Raw genomic sequence first — 16,864 nt, 5'->3', positions numbered from 1 at the left:
TCAATGTGTCATCCAAGTACAGTCATATTAAAGGGTTCCTTGTATATTTCCCCTTCCCATAAAAAGAAGCAGACTTCTAGCTGCTAGTCCTTGTACTAATTCTGTAATAAGCAGATGAAGAAATCCCGGTGCCAGCTGCAATTAAAGGGTGACATCCTGGCCCCATTGAAGTTAATGGCAAAACTCCCTTTGGCTTCAATCGGTCAAGATTCCACCTAACAGGCCAAAAAACGTATTTCGGTAACGCCCAGTGCCAGTCCATATAGGGTCATATTCTAATCTCAGTTATGTCGGAGTGACCGCAGAAAGAAAGAAAGAAAAAGCGGTGGAAATGACATCCGCCCTGGCCGGTATCACATTTGCCAAAACCTGTGGAGTAACTGCAGCAATAACTAACTCTCTGCTTTCACACTATAAACTGTGACTGTAGTCTACCCTATCTTCTCTGTGCAAACTGTGCACTGGCCATTCAGGGTGAATAAAGCAACTTTGTTTTCTCAGTGTAAACCTGCAGCAAGCCCATATCAATCCTTCATATCGAAGTGGGCCTCCCTTTTCCCATTCTAAATCGATTTTAATCCAATTCGTCTTTAAAAAAAGAATAAGTGGTGATATCATATAGCTGTAGGCGACATACAGAGTAATGAATTCAATGTCTGTGCTAGAAAGACTGATTTCCTCTTTACATTTCTGCTTCTGTCATGCCATAGAAAAATCACTGCTGCACCAATATATCATGGCAGCGACTCTTTCAGGTGAGGCAGGGGTTGCAAACTCTTTTAAGACCTATTACCTGTTGGAAAACCTGGAAATCCTAAACATGGGCGTAAGCTAAATTAGGCACAGGGGGGAACAGCCAGAAGTTATTTCTTTTGCTGTTATGACAATCGCTTTTTCTGAATGCAAAGGCATTTAATCAAGCCTCGAGATTGTAATGTGCTTTGTTGCAATAAACCCCTATTGGAGCGTTTCGCGATCCCGAAGGAATGTATCGTCACCCCTAGTGTCACAATTAATAGAAAAGTAACAAAGGTTGGAACGTTCATTTCAAAATGCCACTGCTACTACTTCAGATGGCATTTTTCGTCCATACATTTCGCTTACATATCTATGAAATCCTGTTTGCCAGATACCAATATATAAGGCTGGGGCGGGTGTGGAATGAAAATGTCTTTGGTTTCCCCTCTGTCAAATCTCGACTGTGACAGCATCTTTTAAAAATACCAATTCCTCCGATTTATTTACAGCCAACCAACTCTTCCTCCTCCAATTTTCCTTGCTGGATTCACCTTGCAGCTTCTCCTACATGAAGAATGCCACCGATACCAGTAGATAGTAAGATTTTGCAATGTTGTTGCTTTTTGTCCAAAGGTTGCGTTTCCTCCCAACAAGTTCGACTCCAGTGCAGCTGGAATAAATAACAAAAACGCAACAGGTTTTTTTCTTTCAACATCCTGCCCCTTTAACACTTGCTTGGGATAAATCAGGCTTCGTTGGACGTATTTTTCTACAAAAATACACATAAACTATTAGATCAGTTGGATTTCTTCGGGGAGCGGTTTTTGGAGCAAATCTTTCCTCCGCTCCAGGGTGCAGAAGCAATAAAATAAGATCCTTTAAAACAGAGAATTTGGACAATAATTTCAGGGTTTCCAGCGCATGGATCTCATTACCTGGTAAGCAGAAACGTGCTCTCTCTTCACAGATTTTAAATGGAGAGGGAACATTAATACTATTCTCTACCCGTACCTATCAGCAATACGATCATAGATGCACCTCTATACTCTCTCCAGAAGGTATTTACTAGGATGAATTGGAGGTTGTAGTGTCGTTTCCTAGAGGATCTGGTAATAATTAGAAAGGTGAGGAATTAGAGAAATACATTTGTATTTATTGCATTTTTAAAAAAAAGATGCTAGAAAGAGATGGTTCTGTGACTTGCAGGGTTAAGCGTTCCAAGACTCTCTCAGTAATGGAAAGTCCTCTCAGCTACACGGCATCGGGTTTCACAATGAAGACAGAAGTATTGACAAGGAATCGACTCGGAGATTTGGAATTTCAGTCACTGCTCCGGTAGCTAACTCTGCCAGGCAGCCTACAATTACATTCCTTTTTGCTGAAGAAAAGGGCCCTCAGAGAACTGAGCTACATACAGTAAGTCGTCTCCTCACTACTCTTACTAACTTTATTTCTCTATAACTCGTTACTGGAAGCAGTGAAACTGGGAGCCCCAGACTCTATCAAGTTACTTCCAGGGTCACTGAGAGCAGAATGTTGGGCAAATGAGCATGAAGAGAAGACACATTTATATTTAGAGGAATCCATCTCTCTCCCAATGACACCTAGCCAGAACTAGAGTCATATTAACTCTGGTGAATTCAGACAACACTCCAGTCGGCTTTTGTTTTATTTCCTTCTTTTCATGGCAAAAGTGTAAATACTAGAATTTGTCCACAAGAACTCCATTGATACCTTATTGTATGGAGATCTACAGATGAAAAATAATGTACCTCTTTCCCCACGATCGCAGTAAATAAATGAATAAATAACTCTAGGTTTTTCTGCTGGAAGCAGCTCCCTCTGAATCAGATGGGCTCGATTTTAAATTGAATTAAAGGTGTTCTGAGTTCTCATCCCCACCCTGCGCGCAACCACAGATTCCAGGCCCAGTCTGAAAATAGTTCCTTTTTACAAATAGCTGATCAGAATCATTCTGTTCCCATCGCTGAGTGTCATGTCACCCCACTCCAGGTGCTGATCTCTTTACACACCTGCCGTAGCCTCGCGCTCCCCCGCCTCCCAAAGTAAGTGTTTTATAGCTCTCTATTCACAAACGAACTTGCTGTTTTACAAACACCTTCTAATTTTGTGCAACCCCCTGACTGGAAAGCTGGAGCAAAGACGGCGCTGAGACGTGTAGATGCGACATAAAAGCGATGGAATAAACTTCAAAGGTTTCAGTGATGACTTTTCAACCTTTATTTATGTGCCTATTAATGCAATATCCATCACGTAGATATACATCTTTATCCTTTAAACTGATATGCTGGGAATCAATTAGATATGCAGTTTACATTTCATAAGTTTTCAAATGTTAATCTTCCTGGCCCTTTGCTGTTAATTTTTTTTCTCCAAATAGTATTATGTTTCCCCAAAAGGGCCCTTCAAACAATTAATCTTTAGGCTACTTGTCTCTAAATATTTACTGAGGCTAAAGGCACGAAGGCTCTCTAGAGTTTGGGTCCCTCTTTTTGGTCACGTTTCTCCCAGACGGAACGAAGCAAAGGGGGGGACAGTGTGTCCACCAAGGGATACCACCGAGGTAATCTTTGTATGTCTGATCTTTTACTAAGCTTTGGTGGGACAGCTAACCCAACAAGGGGATTTTTAAAACCAGACCTCTCCAAAGGGAACATGTCACTTCGCGATTCTTTCGCAGACCTGTTGTCTGTTACAACTTTCTCCCACGGCTTTGCACGGTCTCGAGCAGATAAGAACAATGCTTTAAATTAGAACGTACGCACACGTCACAACGAGGGCCGCTCTATGTAACGGGTAGAAAAGTGGGGATGTTGTTGCTGGTTGGTACTTTTCTTTAAAGATTTCTTTTCTCGAGGACGGGAAAATCTGTCATGTCTTTAGCCCCATTGTAAATCTAAACGATGCTTTTATTGTTTAGTTTCTCGTGTCCACCGCTGTGGATATTCCTTTGGTTAGCGTTATGGTGTTACTGTCTGAAGGCTATAAAAAGCAGCTACCCTGGTGCGCGTATATTTGCTATGGAAATTGCCTAATTCTAGAACTAGAGGAAAGCCCTACATCTCCTATCTCAGTCTATAGTTCACTAATCATTGCCTTGTGCGTAGGGTAGAATTTATCTTTCCCTGAGGACCTTTCATCTTTATTTCTCGCTAAAGACCAGATTCTGCTCCATTTACCTACCTCGAATAGCACTTGACTCCACATGTAAATGTCAGTGAAACCTTTTCTAATTATTTCTCAGCTGAAGAAGTGGGTTGCACCCACGAAAGCTCATGATACTGTTTATATATTGTTGTTAGTCTCTAAGGCGCGACAGATCATCGTTGGGTTTTTTCAGGGTTTTTATTTTATTTTTATTTTTTTTGTTACAGACTAACACGGCTACTCCTCTAAGCCATTTGTAAAGTAGATTCCTACTCCCATGCGAGTCTTGCTCTACATTGCTTTCTTTTTTTTGTTTGTTAATAGCAACACTTGTTGCACACAGTTTACTGCAGTTTTTTTTAAAGGAAGAAATTGGATTATGAATAGTTTTATCTGGTTTGTTAGTGAAATTTGCTGGTAGATTGTAGAAGATTCTTAATTTTCACTCCACAGTACACCATGTGTCATATTGTCTATCTATCTCTCAGCTCTGGATATTCTAGATTTCATTTATATGTAGTCCAAAGTCTAAGCCTGGCAAATGTTGAATATTCTTATAATATGAATCCCAAACTATTGGTCTCGTTTGTAAGTTTTTCTTCAATAAGGTTTTATTAGCTTAATTCTAGATTTTATGCAGTAAAATATATTCCCTTTGCCAGTAAGCAAACTCTTCCAATCGGGGGCTTTAATTCTTAATGTAGCAGAATAATGTCCAAGATCAGAAGTGCATCCTTTTCTCTGTGAATTTTAGCTTCTCTTTGGCTAACCACAGAAAATCCTCAACGTCTGATTTGGGACATCCTCAAATCAAGGAAAAAGTTCCATCCTTTATCCAAGATATATGTTTGTAAACTCCCAGAGAATAAATTTCCCTAGCTGGAAACAAAGCACCCTCTGTACCCCAAATTATGCTTTCTTTTATTGTGTCTGTTATGACTAGAAACACAAAAAGAACAAAACAACGGACATAAAGGGGGCGGGGAGTCACAAGTCTGGTCTCTCTCTTTCCTACTAAAAACTGATATCAAACAACAAAACCAGCAACAACAAACCTTCAAGAACCAAGTAAGGCAGAAACCATCAAATTCCTTTCAAAATCATCCGGACAGAAAGGTGACTTGCTCCTTCATGGACAATTTAGAACTACAATTTCACCTATGCATTTATTTCTGGAAATTATTGCCTGCTTTGCAATAAAATATGTTGCCAAAATATCAACTAAATATGAAGTGCAGAATGAAATCTTTCTTTCTTTCTTTCTTTCTTTCTTTCTTTCTTTCTTTCTTTCAAATTAATTTACACTTAAAATACATTTTACCACCGTGGAAGTAGTCCTATGGCGAATTCACGCTTAACAGTCTTCAGGAGAAATAAGAATAATAGCAATTCACACTACATTTGCAGAGCCCCGAACACATTATAATTGATTTTTTGTAATAGGGGAGAAAACAGTACTGTTATCATTCATAAATAATTGCCTCTGTTCCTAATAGCTCTAATTTTCACTGCCCATTTGATGTGCTGCAGGTTTAATATAGAGCATTTACTAATCCAATTAAAAGTGCACCTGGCCTGGAAGGGCTCTGTAATTAGCAGGAGTATTTTTAGCTATTTCCACTAGAAAACCGTGAAATCCTCTCTGCTGGGCTAAAAGACTCTAATATGGGGGGCTAGGCACTCATGTCTAATCATTTTGCTTGGAATTTTAACAGTTCCCAAGCAGGAGAAGATGAGGCACAATTTCGGCTTTTGTGATATTGATACCCACGAGCCGGACGGAGTCTGCAAATTCAGGCAAAACTCCCAGGGCAAGTGGCTTTTGAAATCATTTTCACGCTTCGTAGAGTTGATTCTGTCCCTTTGGAGTCAACGAGCATTTTGCTAGTGTTGTGATTGGGAAGCAGGATAGAACCCGGCGTCCATAACAGGTCGGGAAGGGCCTGATCCCGGCCCCATTCAAACCATGGAGCACTGCCATGGATTTCGGTGGCGGCAGGATCGGGCCCCGAAGCAATGCAACCAAGTAATTTCCTTTCCCCAAAGCCAACGGCGGTGTGTGATAAGAGCGTGCGGGAGGCTCCGCGTTTTATTTCCATCATACTATTTCTGAAGGGAAAATACTACCAGGGAGGAACTACAGCGAGTAAAGAGACAGCCCGGACGTGCCCCTGAAATGCTTCATTGCCTTTACTTCGCTGGAGTGGAGCGTCTTGTTAGTCCTCGTTTCCTTCCCTTTCCTAAGTTTGGGTTGGGGGGGGCGGCGCATCCCCGAGAACCCGTTTAATGGCATGCCCTGAAAGAAGCATCTAAGAAAGACGAGTGCATTTCCCGTAGAGTGCATTTCCCCATGCAGGGTACAGGAACATTGGGTCTGTTTCCTGCTATGGGGAAATCCATAGGCCTGGCTCTGAGGTGCAATAGGCTCTGAGGTCTGTAACACGCGCCCCCTCGAAACTCCCCCTATTTCAAGAAAAAAAATCTGTTGGCTGGAACACACGGGCCGCGTGCAGGCTTGGGGCTGTATTGCTCGCCGGAGATCGCTTGGTAAGCCTGTGGGCCTTAAAGGGGGGGGAGTAGTTTTCCAGTTGCCAGGTCCAACTCCAGCCAGCCTCTTTGCTTTATGTAAGCGTTGGGCTCAGGCGCATGTAAACCGAGCCGTGCCACTGCGGAGCGACGGGCTAATGGTTCTGGTCCAGAGGCCCAATTTACTGCAGTTGGCACAGCCCCCCCCACAAAACAACTGGCTTCCTGGGTGGGAAAAGCTCCATAATGGGGGCCTGGCTAGGTAGGAAAGATGAGGAGAGGGTTTTTTATCCTGAAGTGGCTGGGGTGGGGCGGGGGTCCAGAGCCCACTGTTGTTTGCGGTGGCTGTAGTCGGCCACAAACCAGGAAAGGCAGGGAGTGTTGGAGGAACAGGGATGATGTCAGCTATGGGGAGAGGGACCCTCCAGAGGTGGGGTAGCAACGGGTTTGGTCAAGTAACCCCCTAAGTCAATCCCTTGGGCACCCTCATCTGGCACACAGACAGGTGGTGAGTTCAGCTAGTTTCCTACATGGACGCTCAAGCATGGGCGGGTTGTATGAGGGCGAGCAAAGGGAAGTTAACCCTTCTGGGGGGTAATCCCACTGGCTTCAATTGGTGCCAAATGGACCCCTGATCATTGTAGATTTACCGAAGCAGCAATGACTGTCAGCAAATGCATTCTCCCGCCCCCAAGACGGCCTGGGATTCGACCTCTCTCCTGCTACCAGCTGAAGAGCTATCCGGAGCCACCGCTAAGTCCACATACACACTCGCAGGGTAGGGTCAAAAGAAAAACGTGTGTGTGTGTGTGGTGGGGGGGGGGGGGGGAATGAAACAATGTAGTTCAGACATTTCACACCTATCATTGCAGCGTAGCGACCCCCCCTTCTTTTTTAGAATATATGTCTTACACTGCAGACTTAACTTGCAGATTCAGGTGCTAAAATCACTGCTCTGTACTTCATCAGCAATGTGACTATCATATCCGCATGCACTTTCCGGTGGCACGTCTCTGCAATGTACAATTGCTCGGGAGGTCAATATGTTGAAAGCCTGGATATTATGAAATATTGTAGTCTCTTTACTACTGAACAGCTTAGTCCGCATGCACACACTTTTTTAGCTTTAGCTTTTTTTTTTTCCAAGCACGATTCAACGTTTAAAATAAAACAACATATTTCCCCCATATCCATTTTAAGAATCTAAAATTAAATGTCAAATCACGTGGCCAAATTAAACTGTAGCTTTCCTAGAAAGTTTCCAAAAGTTTCAGTGTTAAAACATTTTAATGTTATCTTATGCATTCAACATATGACCATGCATAAGTACTGCAATGTAGGGGGAAATATAAATAGCTATGAAAAAGCAAAGTAATCCAGTTTTTTACATACAGCCTCAATTTGTCCTCTCAGTATTTTAGGTAGAAATAAACAATGAAATACTTCGATAGCAGAAGATATTACTTTTTTTTATTCCGCAAACTTAACCTGCTTTTTAAAAAATATTTTCTTATCGGCTCTATTCCCAAATTTCAGACGGAGTCCAGAGGGACTTAACAATTTTTAAATGGTGCGTTTTAAAAGTGATCTCGTTTATTTTATTTCTGATATGCAGGGTCTGAGAGTGCGGAATCAACAGCCTGGAACCTGGTAAACAACTAGGAGCCAGATAACTAATCGTGATGGCATTTGCGTGACTCTAGTTTAAATTACTGTCTATTTGTTAATTATGAGAGCATCGAGGCGGGGTTCTTTCTTTACATCTTCCACGCTGAACTACGTTCATTTTGCTGTCTAAAACTCTTTCTGCGGTGCCCTTTTGTTTTCACTGAGCAAAGTCTGAGACCTGTGGCTTCTTCATGGTTTATTTTATTTTGCAGGCTGATGCAGCTGATGAGTGATACATTTTTAAACTAACATTAATCCCCAAAGAGAACGGAATCAGCAACAGAAACATTCCCAAAATCGTAAAGGGAAAGGGGGAACTTTAAGCCTAGAACTCATTGTTCCCTTTATTTCAAAGGGGGGGAAACCTGAACGATTCTCATCCTTTTGATTGATTAAGGTCTTGAATAACTTGAGGCTGGAGAGTGACAGTTACTGAATAGACTATTGCAAATAAAGAGCACTGTGCAAAGCCGGGCTGGCACTTCAGAGTGCAAAGGAGGCGAGTTTGCTGGCACTTACCAAGTTATAAATAAAAGGACATGCACAATAGTACCTTCTTTAAGGACAGACAGTCTTTACAACACTCCTGGCGTCATATCCTGCTGTGGTCACTTCAGCTCCTAGTCAGACTTTACTTCTTTTATTTTTCCAGCAGTTTAGTTTGAATACTACAATAAATTCCTGGGAACAAATGCTTGCTAGCAAGACTTACTTTAACACACACAAATATATAACGTAGGGCCACATCTTGCCATCCGTTTTTTAAAGCAGAAATTCCCAATGGGAACAATGGAGACTTGGGCTTAAAAACCAGATAGCGCCGTTCGCTCCATAGACACCCCCCCCCCCATTGCTACTGATTTCAGTGGAGGGAGGGAGAGAGGGGACAGTTTTATTCCTCCCTTCACACATCCTCTGAGAAGATGTGCTGGAAAGAGGCAGACAAAGAACTGTACCAATAGACACACCACTTCCCCTTTCATTTTTCGCAGGCTGTTTGACCAGGACCACATACAGCTCTGTATTTCTCTAATCCCCCCAGGAAAGAAAAGGTGACCAGAGAGACCGACTTCAAGAAATGCAAGTGTCTGGTTGCTTCCTTATTGTAATCTCCTTCAAGTGGCATGGTGCCAAGACAGTTGTAAAAGGGATGAACAATTTCCCCAGTGAAGGCTGCTTTCTCCCCTGCTTCTGCATTTTCTCCTGCCCAGCCATTCTATGAAAGAACACTTTATCAAGAGAAGAGGCAATGCCTGGGTCACACTCCTAGTTTGAGGCCTCGATTGTAATGATGAGAAGAGAAAGTTGAAGATTTCACCCAATCAGCTCCTGTCTTCTCCAGACGGGACAGTCTCCCGGCTGGCCAATCGCAGCTCAGAGATCCTGCTGAAGCTTTGGGGAAAGAACTAATAAATACTCCAGAGCAGAGTTCCTTTCACTCTGTATCAACAACAGGAAGAAATCATTCCTGCCCCCTCCCCCTTTTCATATGAAAGTGCGTTCATCTTCCCACAGGGGCCAGCAGCCGTCTCAGCGCCTTCCCGCCACTTGTATGCAAGTTTCCCCTCCTCGCCCCAAACTTTGCTTTCCTTTCTTTCCCCTTGTCAGTCTCTCTCCCCTTTGCTTTGGGATATCACGTCTTGTTGACAAAAGGAGAGCAAGTCGCTTCCCCCCGCCCCGGCTACCCCCTCCCTTTTTTCCAGGACTTTTCCACTGGGATCTATTGCCAGAGCTGATCTCTCGTTTATCAGCATTTACCTGGATATAATATTCAAGTAACGCTGCGTACAACATGACAACTCTAGCTGGAGCTGTCCCAAGAATGATGCGACCAGCTCCCGGGCAGAACTACCCTCGCAGCGGATTTCCATTAGAAGGTAGGAAGGCTGTCTAGATGCATGATGCTTTTTTTTAACTCTCTATGCATGTGTGTGTTGCTGAGAAACTTTTTGTCACCCAACGCTGTGCAGTAGTTACTTAGATTAAATCATAGATTAGAACTGAACTGAAACTGCACACGGTTAGAGCAAGAAAAAACCCTCCTCCTAACAACTTGGAAGAGTGCTCAGAGAAACTCCATTTCACTATCTACACACCAATAAACGTGCATTGTTTGCATTAACATTCTCCACATAAGCGATGCACGGATTCTGCGTTGAAGACAACACTGTAAATTAGAGCGCCGGAATAAATTTACGGGGAGGGAAGCAGAACCTGTTGATAGGGGTTCTGTCTTCTTAATTTGGGATCCGATCCCGCATACCTTACTCAGAGAAAACGCCCACGGATACCAATGGACAGTGAGCCTGAACAAGGTTTGCGATATTCGGTTCTAAATCGCTTCGGATCCTCAGCGAGTTGGGGGACGGGGATGCTTGAGAGCATTGAAACGGGCTTTTAGACACCAGCCCACTTCCCGTGTCCTCCTGGAGTAGGCTGTCTCTCTCACGTTTTTGTTTTTGATTAAAGTTTCTCTGGTTTGTGTGAAAACGGTGAAAGGAGCGCTGAGGGTGAAATGAAAAGAGAATGAAACAAGAACCTAATAATTTTAGAGTTGCGGAAATTTGCAAACGCGTAAAATGTTATAATAACAAGAAGCACATCGGAATTCCGTAGTCCAAATCCTTTAAAAGATTCCTCTGGGAGTTTTATGATTTCCCCCTTTTCACTTCTGCTAGTAGCGGTTAATTCAAGTAGGTAGTACAAGTCTTCCCAGTGGTAAATGATGGAGAGTGCAACAGGTGAACAATTTACGCTTGTTTTCTCCTTCAGTCTGTTTTACAGACAGACAGATTAGATTAGATTAGATTAGATTAGATTAGATTAGATTAGATGAATGGAGTCACATATCCCAGAAATTGTAAGGGCGCTCAATTCCCGCCCTAACAGGAAGGACCCCGTGGTAACTGTGTAACTAGCCTGAGAATACAATGTCATCTGGCTCCTGAAGTTGCATCTGGAATTAGTCGGGTTTAACGTTTCCATTCTCTGAAGGCGCGCTCTGTTGATGAATCTGAAACATTATTTAACCGGTGGGGGCGAAAATGACACTCAGCTGTCAGCTACTGCTTCTAGCTCGCCTCCCAAAGCTTCTAACCATCCCAGAACTGTCCAGCCAGGCAACCTGGCACTAACCTGGTGCAGGGATGGAGCGGATGAACTTGCGTATGTTTGGGTGTATGTGGCTGGGTGACTGACGAAAAGTCGCGGCTGCCTGTGAAACACACACATCAGTAACTCCGCTTCCCTTTCTTTCTAGTGTCCACTCCTTTAGGCCAAGGCAGAGTCAACCAGCTCGGTGGAGTTTTTATCAATGGCAGGCCTTTGCCCAACCACATCCGACACAAGATCGTGGAGATGGCCCATCACGGGATCCGGCCCTGTGTCATCTCTCGCCAGCTGCGCGTGTCCCACGGCTGCGTCTCCAAAATCCTGTGCAGGTACCAGGAGACTGGCTCCATCCGGCCGGGGGCCATCGGGGGCAGCAAACCCAAGGTGAGGAGATCAGGTGCAGTGGCTCTGCGTTTAGGTCCCTGCCCTGCCAGGTGTAAGCTACTTCGATTTCAGCGAGAACGGAGGGCGCTCAGAACCTTGAAAGATGGGGGGAACGGGAGAGAGACCACTGTGCTTTTGCGGTGATTGGGAAAGGATGCACATAGGAGCGTTATTGGGGCTAGTAAACTTGACACAAGCCTGGTCCTGGCTAAGGGTTTGCAGGTGGCAGCATCTGGGGAGTCAGTGTACTGTATTTAATATGAGACAAAATGCAGCCAAAGGCTGCATAATTGTCTGTGCCCATGTAAACACCTTAGTAATCAACACACCTGTCCATATGCGTGTGCAGGGACACACACACACACACTCTCTCTCTCTCTTGTATGTAACCCCCAACCTGTTTCTGTAACTCCCTAAAATACTTAAGCGTTTAGTTTTCAAAATACCAGAAACTAATCAAAGCCTGATCCTGCAAGCTCTTATTCCCCTGAATGGCCCCTGCATAGGCTACCCCCCCCCCCCAAAAAAAAACCTGTAGGAGCCGGTTAAGGGTGGAGCATTTCCAGGGTGGCTGGTCCAGGTTGAGGAAGTTGGTCTCGCCATTGAGTCAGGATCCGAGAGCTGGAGAATTAACAGGATCGGGGCCTATATTCTGTTTTTTTTTTAGCATGTTGCTGTATCCTTATCTAGCACTGTAGCTAGCTCCTGTCATAGCTGTCTTCCCAACTTACACATACATGTACCCTAAGACTCAGGAATAGCCATGTTAAAACTCTGCGAGTTTCTTCACGAAGCTGATGGATTTCCACTTCATACAGCTAAATGAAGTGATACTGAAAAGAGTGTGTATACAGGCTAACATAGATCCTCTGACAAATATTAACTTGTTTGCATTTTTATATATATTCCTCTCCCCCCCAAAAAGTTTTCTTTCTTTCTTTCTTTCTTTCTTTCTTTCTTTCTTTCTTTCTTTCTTTCTTTCTTTCTTTCTTTCTTTCTTTCTTTCTTTCTTTCTTTCTTTCTTTCTTTCTTTCTTTCTTTCTTTCTCCTTTAAGGTAAAGATTAATAAACGTATTTAGTCTAAATGTTAGAATAAATTACTTTGTGTATTTTTACAGGCATATTATCTGGAAAATTATTTCTAGTTCGGATTACCTGGGTTTTTAATTCAACTTCATTTTCGTTTTTTTAGGACATCCGAGCAATATTTCAAAACAGTGCGTTTGTTGATGTCTGTTTATGATATTTTAAAAAATCAGTTGTTAGATTTATTTTCTGTTGCTACTAAATTTCCGAGGTTGGGTCCGTAGTTATACTTTGAGTTATTTATTACTAGCACAATGTAATCTCTTTTCCCGATCATTACACTGTCACTGGCAGTACTTGTACTGCGATTTTCCTCTTCTCTGTGAACATTTCTTTACTGGCTGGCCTCTGTTCAGCCACTCAAAGATGTTATTACTCTAAATTTGAGCCTACAGTTCTCAGGCGAGTGCAACCCCCAGTGAACTTTTTAGGGAGTTTTGAGTTATGGGGACTGCGGGATCTGGCTCATTGTATCTATCTGCCATTTTAGTTTAGCAGTCCTGAGCCAGTTTTAGAGGACGTTCTTAATTATGAGAAGCTTCCCAAAAGGGACCGATCATACTCTTAATTATAACGAGGTGTAAATCCGGAGCGACTCCAGTCAAGTTAGACGAGTTACTCCAGATCCACACGGCGGAATGTAACCTCCGCGACTTGCGGTGACCCTTTTGCATGAAATCCAAACTGTACAAAACTTGGTGTCCGCCTTGTTTCTTGCATTAAAGCAGGTGACAACGCCGGACGTTGAGAAGAAGATCGAGGAATACAAGAGGGAGAATGCCGGCATGTTCAGCTGGGAGATCCGGGACAAGCTGCTCAAAGACGGGGTCTGCGATCGAAACACGGTTCCCTCAGGTAGGGGGGGGGGGGCATTCATGTTTCCCTTCACCTGGCTCAGCCCCTCCGATCGATGGCTTTGGGAGGCCACTTGGATTCGGAGCCAGGCAATATTTTACAACCAAATATTATTGCTCCAGGTGGACGAGAGCCGGGCCCTTATGCCCAGCCTGTGTTTGGGTGTCTAGAGGGGGGTGGTGGCTGCGCCCGGATTAGATCCTCCGGGTCTAGTGCAAGCAGAGGATGAACTAAAGCGCTCAGGGATGAGCATCATTGTAAAAAGCTCGAAGGCAGCCGCCACGCTATTCGCGAGAGGCCGAGAGCAGTCGGGCTAGTCGCTTTCCTACGCGCGCAACGGCATCGGCACGAAGCCCTGCTACAAGTTAAACATGCGGATCCCGGGGAGGCCTTCTGCACTGGGGTGGGGCAGTTTGTTTTTAATTAAAAAGCAACGGGATTCCTGCTCCCGCCCGCCTCGAGATAGCTCAGAGCAGGGGGCTTTGTTGTGCAGATTGGAATCTGGAAACAAATAAATGAACCCAGGCTGCTTTTCTTTTCTCCTCTGGGTTGTTTTCTTGCTTGGTTTTGTTACAAGAGGCAAGTCATTCTGGCGTTGAAATCGAAACCCCGCAGTCTGAGGCCTCCTAGATAGTTTGTTCAGTGGGTGACTGTGGTGTAATTCCCCGCGTGATGCTTTCTGGGCAGCAGACTTCACGGGCTTAGAGAAAACAAAACTATCTCGCCGTAAATGTTCAGTCCCACCAAGAAAATCCCGCAGGGGAATATAAAGACTTGTAGACGCAAGCCTCAGCGGCAGGGCCGCCCCTACATTTAACCCGGGGATGTAGAACTCCAGTGCCCTGTGTCCTGAACTGACAAGGATCAAACCAGCCCCTCTCTGGCTGGGCGCTGGGGCCACAGGTCTAGAGGGATGAGGGCCCGATCCCGAGCGAGGGTGCTGCTTGACAGCTCTCCCTTTCCTCTTGAAGTGAGCTCCATCAGCCGCATCCTGAGAAGCAAATTTGGGAAAGGCGAAGAGGAGGAGGCCGAGCTGGACAGGAAGGAAGCGGAGGAGAGTGACAAGAAGGCCAAGCACAGCATTGATGGGATCCTCAGCGAGCGAGGTAAAGCCCAAGGCCGAGCGAAGTGGGGCTCTCGCTTTTGCTCCTTGGCAGTGAGGGGAGGAGGGGGCCGGGCGCCCACAGTGCGGAGGGGGAGCCCGATCCGGCGGCGCTGCAGGAAGACAAGGCTGGCCTGGCTCGGGGGTTATTAAGCCAGGCCAGCGGAGCGGGGTGTGCGCAGGAGGGTATCTCTGCCCTGCATGTTGTCCTGGCCGGAGGGGGGGCGGGGGTTCCGCAGGTGGCTTTGGAGAAAGTGCGTCGGAAGTGGCTGGCCGGGCGCTGCTCGGGTTTATGGGGCTGTCGTGAGGCGGGGGCACAAGCTGGCGGTAGGTGGGAGCGCTCTTGACACCTTTCCGCGGAGGACAGCGAGATCAAAGGGGCCGCTTCTTTCCAGACCCCCCCCCCCCCCGCAGCCTGCTGGGGGTCCCGAGGCAGCGGACACTGGGCTGGCGGGGGAGAAGCGCCGAGCCCACCAGAGCTGCTTTTTCTTCCCCCCTCCCCTCCCACACCCGGTGCCCACAGGAGTCACCTCAGGCGAGCCCCGAGCCCGAGCGGGGCGCCCCTCACCCCGCCACTCGCTCCCCGCATTTCTCCAGCGCCCATGGGGAGGCCACCTCCCACGCGAGATTAAACCGGCCACGCCGAGCCGGGGGCTGTGTGTGTCGGGACCCAGGGGAGCGCGTGGGCTGCTTCGGTGGGATTTCCCCTCAGGTGGGGGGGGGGGTCCTTTCATGGCGGCCGGAGTTCAGCCCCCCCCCCCCCCCACTGGCCCAGCGGCTGTTGATGGCGCTGTGGGAGCAGGACCTGAAACCCTCTCGGTCCTGCCCCTCGAGCCCGGCGGGGAGCTGGAGATGCGCGTTTCGTCCGCGCGGCGCGGCTCGCTGCGGGGGTGGGGTGGAAGAGCACGTGGATCGGGGGGATCGCTCGGGAGGCAGCCCGCCAGCCCGCACCCTCCCGCTGCTTCCCCTACGATCGTCCCAATTCAAAGCGCCTTTCGAAGGAGAACGAGCCTCTCACCTTTGTCCAGGCTCATTGGCTTCAAGTGAGAGTGTTTGCTTGAACACACATTGCAGGATGGGACCCCGCGGCCATAAAACCGACAGTCCCTGTCATTCCCAGTGTCCTTCTGGGGCAGTGCTACGTGGTGCCCAGTTGTAGCTGTCGCTGTGTGAATCATTTGAAATAGCTCAGGTTCTTGGGAGCTAGGCGTTAGGGGAAAGAAAAGAGTCTTCTTAAAAATAAACCTCAGTAAACAAACACGAAGTCTAAAATTAAATAGAAATGTTAGCTAAAAAGTTAGAAACTCAGTTCAGTGGCTTGAGGTTTGCATGTATTTGAAGCCTAAGCTTGTTTTGCCCCGTGGAAAGCCCGTGTTGGGTGCTGCTGGGAAGTACACGCAATGAATTGGAAACCTAAGCAAGAAAGAGGGAAACAGTAAGAGTTCTCTGCAGGTTGTTGTTGTTGTGCCTAGTTTTCCAGGCCTGGACTCGGTAGAGAGAGGCAGTTGCCAGTGCTGTGAGACTTGTTGCTAGAAGGTCCTAACACTCCTCTTGCAGAGCTTGTCCTGCACATACATAGGCACTGAAGAAGAGGAGACAAAAGTACCAAATGAGCTGGTCAAACATTTGTACAACTTTTCCAGCTTTTACAAAGAAGGCCTTCTATACACAATCTACACTTGGAGATGAACTTGGAAAACAAAGAAGGGAGAGTCCATTGAAACTCACACTTTAGCTTTGCACAGACAAAGCTTCAGCTAGCAGCAGCTTGATGTGAACAAAAGAAGGCAACCTTTTTATAATTCAAGGAGAAAAGAAGAGAAAACAGCCCCACAAAAGGCCGAGAAAGGACATTATGGTCTTGCAATGAGGGATGAATTATTCAATGAGCCCCAATAGCTGAGCAGTTTTATGGACTCTCCACCGTGGAAAAAGTGGCTATTTTCACCTACAAAATGTTTCTAGCCTTTCTAGACATCTAGAGATGCCGACTGCCATTCAAGAAGGACAACTGCCATTCTTTAAAACTATAGTATCCCTCTGTATTGTAAAAACAAAACAAAACCCCCTTAAACTAGGACTCTCATTCCGAGTTACTAGGGCTCTCAGGGAAGCTTCATCTTCTCTCTGTCTGTGTGTACATACATACAGGAAAATACTGGAGGATTCGTATATATATTTTTTAAGGCCAGAAGGGACCATTCTGATAATCTATTCTGACTTTCT

General features: G+C 45.7%; 1 protein-coding gene and 2 long non-coding RNA genes across 5 annotated transcripts in view; 2 read left to right on the top strand and 1 right to left on the bottom strand.

Annotated features, from left to right (window-relative positions):
• Positions 1-1,279: 1,279 nt before the first annotated feature.
• Positions 1,280-3,476, bottom strand: LOC142830848 (uncharacterized). Of its 2 annotated transcripts, none has more exons than XR_012906376.1 (3): positions 3,400-3,476; positions 1,750-1,835; positions 1,280-1,408 (listed from the first exon to the last, which is right to left on the bottom strand). It is a non-coding gene; the product is annotated as an uncharacterized LOC142830848 (long non-coding RNA). The 2 variants fall into 2 exon arrangements; XR_012906375.1 differs by having other exon boundaries at positions 1,750-1,844; positions 3,400-3,462.
• Positions 1,404-2,554, top strand: LOC142830849 (uncharacterized). Its single transcript, XR_012906377.1, has 2 exons — positions 1,404-1,676; positions 1,945-2,554. It is a non-coding gene; the product is annotated as an uncharacterized LOC142830849 (long non-coding RNA).
• A 5,665-nt stretch (positions 3,477-9,141) lies between the features above and the next one.
• PAX3 (paired box 3) overlaps positions 9,142-16,864 on the top strand; it is a 108,123-nt gene continuing 100,400 nt past the window's right edge. The window contains exons 1-4 of one of the 2 annotated variants that reach the window (XM_006134835.2): positions 9,142-9,977; positions 11,360-11,595; positions 13,410-13,536; positions 14,508-14,642. In XM_006134835.2, the coding sequence (XP_006134897.1) occupies positions 9,893-9,977; positions 11,360-11,595; positions 13,410-13,536; positions 14,508-14,642 (583 nt within the window). In that variant the 5' untranslated portion in view covers positions 9,142-9,892. Of the gene's footprint in view, positions 9,978-11,359; positions 11,596-13,406; positions 13,537-14,507; positions 14,643-16,864 lie in introns of both variants that reach the window. The other variant, XM_006134834.2, reaches the window with a different exon arrangement.

The sequence above is a fragment of the Pelodiscus sinensis genome, chromosome 10 (genome assembly GCF_049634645.1).
Source record: "Pelodiscus sinensis isolate JC-2024 chromosome 10, ASM4963464v1, whole genome shotgun sequence".
In the NCBI taxonomy this organism is placed as follows: domain Eukaryota; kingdom Metazoa; phylum Chordata; order Testudines; family Trionychidae; genus Pelodiscus; species Pelodiscus sinensis.
The sequence above is the reverse complement of the archived record's forward strand: the minus strand, read 5'-3'. Positions and strand labels throughout refer to the sequence as shown.